Raw genomic sequence first — 6,000 nt, forward strand, 5'->3', positions numbered from 1 at the left:
GATAATTCGGGCCGGCCCGGTGGCGCACTGGATAGTGCGCCGCTTGGGAAGCGCGGCGGCGCTCCCGTCCGAGGGTTCGGATCCCATGTACAGACCGGCTCCCGCTCACTGGCTGAGCGAGGCGCGGGAGCAACGCCGAGGCTTGTGATCCCGTCGCCGGTCCGCGGTCCGGTACGGGGGCAACACTGAGGGTTGCGATCCGTTGCCGGACACGGAAAAAAAAAAAAAAAAAAAAAAAAAAAAAAAATACAGATAATTCTTAATCCTAGACTCAATAAAAAATAATTTAATACGCATTTTAAATGAGACTTATTTTTGTTTAGAATAAAAGGCAGTTATGCCAAAAGAAGAGATTTTTAAAGGCTTTGTAGCTGTCTCATGAAAGATATAAATTTTTAAAAAAATGAAATTTCACATATAATCCGAGGAGGAAAAGGAAGAAGGCAACTCAATTTGAGTACTCTGATGAGTTCTAATGAGCACAGATTTCTTTAAGGATAAAGAAGGGTGGTGAGGGGCACCACTGAAAACAAATACAAAAGGTAAGTACAGTATACACTCTTTCTAACGTCTCTTTCAACTAAGTTTGAAAAAAAGAAGGGATGTATAATAGTTCACTAATGTAACCTTGAGCTCTGACAGAGCAAAACTGCGGATGGTTTTAGACCACAAGATAATTTTCTGATAGCTAACAATGCCAAGAATCTGATTTTTTCCAATTTCTGTTTTGCTTCTATCTTCTGTATTGAGAATAATTTCAAACCAGCAAGGATAAACAAATAATGTTAGGAGATTATTGAAGCTCCAAATAGAGATCATAAGAGACACTTAGCTGCTTTAAATGAGTATAAGTATCCAAATCAAGAAGAATTAGATGTAAGAGAGTAGAAGGAATTTTCATCAGTACTAGGAATGGCTCACTACCAGAAACAAGCTATAATAAAGTAAGCTTATTTTGGTGGAATGTACAGACTTACTACTAAAGGAGTTGATCAAAGGAATGCCATAAACAGAACATAGCGTGAATTTAGAAAGGTAGTGGATAAAATACCTCATGATATTTTCACAGGTATAATGGAAAGAAGTAGCTGACTGATAGTTCTGTTAAGTGGCTTCAATGTTGGTAGAAATACCATGCATAGATTGCCACTTTTAAATTCATACTAGGCTAAAGAGAGGTTCTTTAAGGATATATGGTGTGTTGGATTCCAGTATAGGAAACATGCTTATTAAATCTACAGATAATTCAGAGGAGAGAAGTTAATATGCTGAAAGACAGACTCAAGAGTCAAAAAGATCCAAACAGATTACAAATATAGGCTAAAACAAATAAGATGAAATGTAATAGGAATAATTTAAGATCATCCAACACTTCTACAAGTACCAGATAGGAGAATCATTGGCTTCATAGGTCACTGAAAAAAATACCTGAAGTTTTAATTGACTATATGCTCAATGTAAGCCAATATCATCACGTAGCTTAGAAAATCTTGAACTGTAGGTAGGTCTTAGATTAATAATAAAGAGGTAATAATTTCACTGTATCATGTTTTAATAGCTGCTATTTTATTTAATTACATAATACACGTTCCCTGTACAACACTGGAAAATGCGGATAAGGAAAATGAAAATAAATATTACCCACAATTCTACCACTCAAAGATGAATACTATCTACATTTTGGTGTTTCATTATTCCAGACTTCTTAATGCACATTACATTCATACACACTTATGATCTCTTACAAAAATAGGATACTACAAATGCAGTTTTGTAATCCATTGTTTTTTATTCAACACATATCAAGCCCCGTATGTTCTACACTAATCAAATGACATCTAGCACATTTTGTTCACTTCCAGTCACCACTATTTTAAGAGGGTCATTGCAAAATTTGAGAATATTCAAAGAAGGAAAAAAAGAGTAGTGAAAAGTATGAAAACCTAAGATCCTAATAACTGTGCTCTATTGCCACATGAAAAAAGGTTAATGGAAAGGATAGTTTTCCCATGAAAAACAGAAGAATGAACCTGAAAAACTGTCCTGGCAGATGAATTAGACTACTTTGAGTTGACCCATATAACCAACCTAGAACCAATTGCTGGAAGTTACAGGGAGACAGATTTCAGCTCAATAAAAAGAATTTTTTTTTAAATAATTAGGGCTATCAAAAAATGTAATGAATCTAGTCACTGGAGGGCTTAACAGGGCTAGATACTAACTGGTAAGGAATGTTGCAGAGGAAATTCCAGCACTAGGAATGTTGGATTAAAGGCCTCTTTCTATTTGACAATTCTATGATTCTAAAGGAAAACTTACTGAGGAAATTTACTCCAGTACAACATGAAGCGAATCTTTAGTAAGGTCTTAAGAAATAGAGTTAAATGCTTTCGAGCTGCATGAGAAATAATAACACTAGTGATGAATACCTATGTGCTAAATGCTTCATATTCATTACTTTATACCTCATTGATCCTTACAACAACCCCATATAATTACTAACCCCATATGGTACCATTACTATTTTTAGTCTACAGAAAAGAACAGTAAGGCTTTAAAGGGTTTTTATATTTATTCCAGGGCATTCTTACTTTTGCTGAAAATTGCAGTGTCACCCAAGCATATATGATTCACCATCATATAGCTACTGCTCACTTAGTAGATAATAAGTAATCAAAAGCACCGTCGGAAAAAGTTCTTATCTAGCGAACCCTCAAAGGGCAGTCATGAGATTTTTTTTTTAATTAGAAAAAACCATACCAAAATTTAAGGATTTTAAAATTAATTATTCGTAACAAAAATAATGTTCAGATTGAACTATCTAAATTGGCCATGTACTTTAAACTTTTGTGAATAAAACAAGTCGAATGAATAAGACTTAAGATGTGGCAAAGCAAATTTGAAACACAGAATTTCAAATCTGCTATTACCAATTATGTGACCTTGGGCAAGTTTTTAATCTTCCTATCTCTTTAGCCCATCTGTGAAATGAGGATAGACCTCTTATGGTTGGTATAAGAATTGAATGAGAGGATTCATGTAAGCATTTAGCACACAGTCTGACACAATTATTACAGAAGTAATAAAACAAGAGGGAAAAAAGTACCAAACCTATTCCACAATTCATTCCAAAATATTGAAAAATTTCAAAGTATCACTATATTTGATTGGGGGGCACATTTTCCATTATCCTATAAATAAATTTCTGATGATAATCATTTATGAAATAAAGTGACAAGTAAAATGTGCCTTCTTTAGAATTTCATTTTAGGCAAAGTATCACCCAAAGAATACAATTCCAACTCTCATTTTCTTCAAAGACACTGTGTTAGTTGTTTATTCAGTATGAGATAGAAAAATGCAAGTTTAAAGGTTACTGGTTTTGTTTGTGATTTTTACAACTTGGTTCAAACTACTCTAAAGAACACATTTTTTAGTTTTATTATTTCCTTTGTGCATTCTTATTGTCAAACTACTACTTCTACCTCTGACAAAACCAGCAAAAGTGAAAACCTCTCATTCGAAATGTACATTGTGGGTCACAATTTTGATATTTTATTTAGTGTTTACTAACATTAAATAGTTGGTATTTTATTCCTAAAATTTGACATCTATTCTTTTTTTAAAAAAAAAATGACACAACCCAGAAAGGAGTATTTAAAAGATGTTTGCCTTTGAGTTCTATCACAAATATAGTGATACCATTGAGATACCATTTATCTCAATGAAATTAACTGAAGTTCTCACTGTTCTCAAAGAATTCTTTAGAGTTTGCCCAAAGGAATTGATTATTTTGAGAAACTTCTTTCAGCATATAGGTTTCTAGCCATAATCATTTTTATAACTGATGGCAAATATATTTATTTTACCTTTAATTTATAACTGTAACTAGATAGACTGCTTTTATATAAATTACATGTAACTAGGGCAATTATTAGAGCTGAATATGAAACATGCACACACTGTCTACTTGTGTTTGAAAGTGAAATTATTTAACAAGGGAGTACACAGAAGAGTCATCATTTCTAAGACCTGCTGAAAAAATGTCCCATAAAAATTCACTGTTGTGAAGTGAACTGTCATTCCAATAAAATATCACTGTCAACAAGGATATATGATAACATACAGGGCTTTTTAAAATTCCATCAGCTATTTTCCAACAAAATTTATTTCACTGTAATATAAACATTTCCCCATTAGCCAGTGCTGTAATTAATTGCACTGACTCATCACTACAATCTATAAGAAGTTGTATAAAGAAAACAATGTCATCACCCAAAAGTTTGTATTAAGCACTTGTCAAGAGTAGCACAGAACAGTTTTTAAAAACCAAGAAAATCACTTGGGCTTTTAAATTTTTTTACATATATAGTTGGGTTGCCTAAGAGTTATTTAAAGGTGAAGATATGAATGATGACTGATGCCTCCAAAAATATTCAGGATAAATTGAATAGCCATGATTTTAGAAATTAAACAGCTTTCCTTGAATTTTATCTATTTACTCTTCAAGCTTCCTCCCTCCCACTTGGTTTCATTTGTCCATGAATTCAACTTTTAAGTTAATAGTTTCTCACATATGCATATCATCCTGCTCTTTCTATGGTACTGCCGGCTGAATAAGGACCTTGACATTTTTTTAAATGTCATCTAAGAAAAATTCGCCAAGCAATATTAGCTTCATCGGCAACATCTTTCACGTTAAAAGGCCTCTACTCTTTTCCATACACACTAACCCAATCGTGACCTAGCATCCTTCATCCTGAGGAAAAATAACCAAGTTTCATTTAGCCATGCTCAGGTAACTGAAAGTACTGCTGGGGCTGCCCAACCTGCCTCATCAAGTTTTACACACACCCTGGACTGATGACATCTCATCAGAAGGTTCACTTTCTTCATTTTGTGGGATCATAACCCACAGCACAGCAAATGCCTTCTGCAAGAGAAGATAGCAGCAACCAAAGGCTGTGGCTTTTGCAGGGTAATCGCATGCATGCAATAGCTTCTCTGTCAATTTTATTTAAATAGACCCCCCCAAAAAGGGGCCTGGTTCGAAGCTGCAAATATATAATAAACATTGATGAAAAGCAGGTGGAAAGCCGGTTTTCTTCAAACAACACTAGTCCATGTACAAGTTCTGCACCACGGCGCACAGAAAAGTATCTTACTGACGCATTGATGGAAGGCTATATTAAAATTACTCAAAGAATCTAAGGCATCAATCTGACCGGGAGACTCATGCCTCCTCTCCATACACACAGCCTGTTTTCCTACCTAATTTAAGAATGGATCGCTGGCCACCAGCAGGTGTAATAACCGTGAGGAGGACGACGTATCCATCACAATGCATAACTAGGTGTGCCTTCCCCCAGCCGGTGCCCGTCCTTACCTTAGCAGATTAGACAGGGGCAGGGGTCCGGATCCACCGCCCAGGATCCCTCCTTTCCTGCCAGACAGGAGTTTCTCCACCAGAGCCACATTTCCAGTGCGAGCAGCTTCCAGCAGCTCCTGGTCCTTCCCCATAGTCTCTCACCGACTCCCCCACAGAGTCCTCTCCCCGCCCGGGTCCTCCTCCCCGACCACCCCCACTCCCCAAAATCCAGGGCCCTCCCCGCCCCACCCTAAAATAATGCAAGAGCTTCGGCACGCTGGGATCCCTGCAGCCCCGAGCCGGGAGCACCACTCTCTCCTCCTCTCCGGGGAGCAGCTTTTACAATGGGGATCAGACCATGTCTAGGAAGAGGCCCGCGACGCGCCCCCACAGCCACTCCCCTGAATTCCCAGGGCCTCTTTCCCGCGGGTGGGGCGTGAGGGGGGGCCGGGGGTGCTTTTGAGGAGCGGGAGGAGGAGGACTGAGGAGGTTGGAGGGGAAGGCGGAGAACGTCCTCGCGGGAGCGGGAGCGCAGCGAACAACCGCGGCGGCTATGGCCCGCGCGCCCTCGTGCCCGGCCCGGGCTCGCCTCAGCTTCCGCGCCAGGCCGGCTCGGCGGTGACGCGGCGGCA

At 38.2% G+C, this 6,000-nt stretch overlaps 1 protein-coding gene across 1 annotated transcript in view; it reads right to left on the reverse strand.

Moving 5' to 3' along the window:
• LOC103605994 (ankyrin repeat and sterile alpha motif domain-containing protein 1B-like) overlaps window positions 1-5,557 on the reverse strand; it is a 225,933-nt gene extending 220,376 nt beyond the window's left edge. The window contains exon 1 of the mRNA XM_008590590.1: window positions 5,387-5,557. Coding sequence (XP_008588812.1) covers window positions 5,387-5,520 — 134 coding nt within the window. The 5' untranslated portion in view covers window positions 5,521-5,557. The remainder of the gene's footprint in view (window positions 1-5,386) is intronic.
• Between the last annotated feature and the right edge of the window lie 443 nt (window positions 5,558-6,000).

Source organism: Galeopterus variegatus, unplaced genomic scaffold, assembly GCF_000696425.1.
Source record: "Galeopterus variegatus unplaced genomic scaffold, G_variegatus-3.0.2 Scaffold6220, whole genome shotgun sequence".
Taxonomy (NCBI): Eukaryota; Metazoa; Chordata; class Mammalia; order Dermoptera; family Cynocephalidae; genus Galeopterus; species Galeopterus variegatus.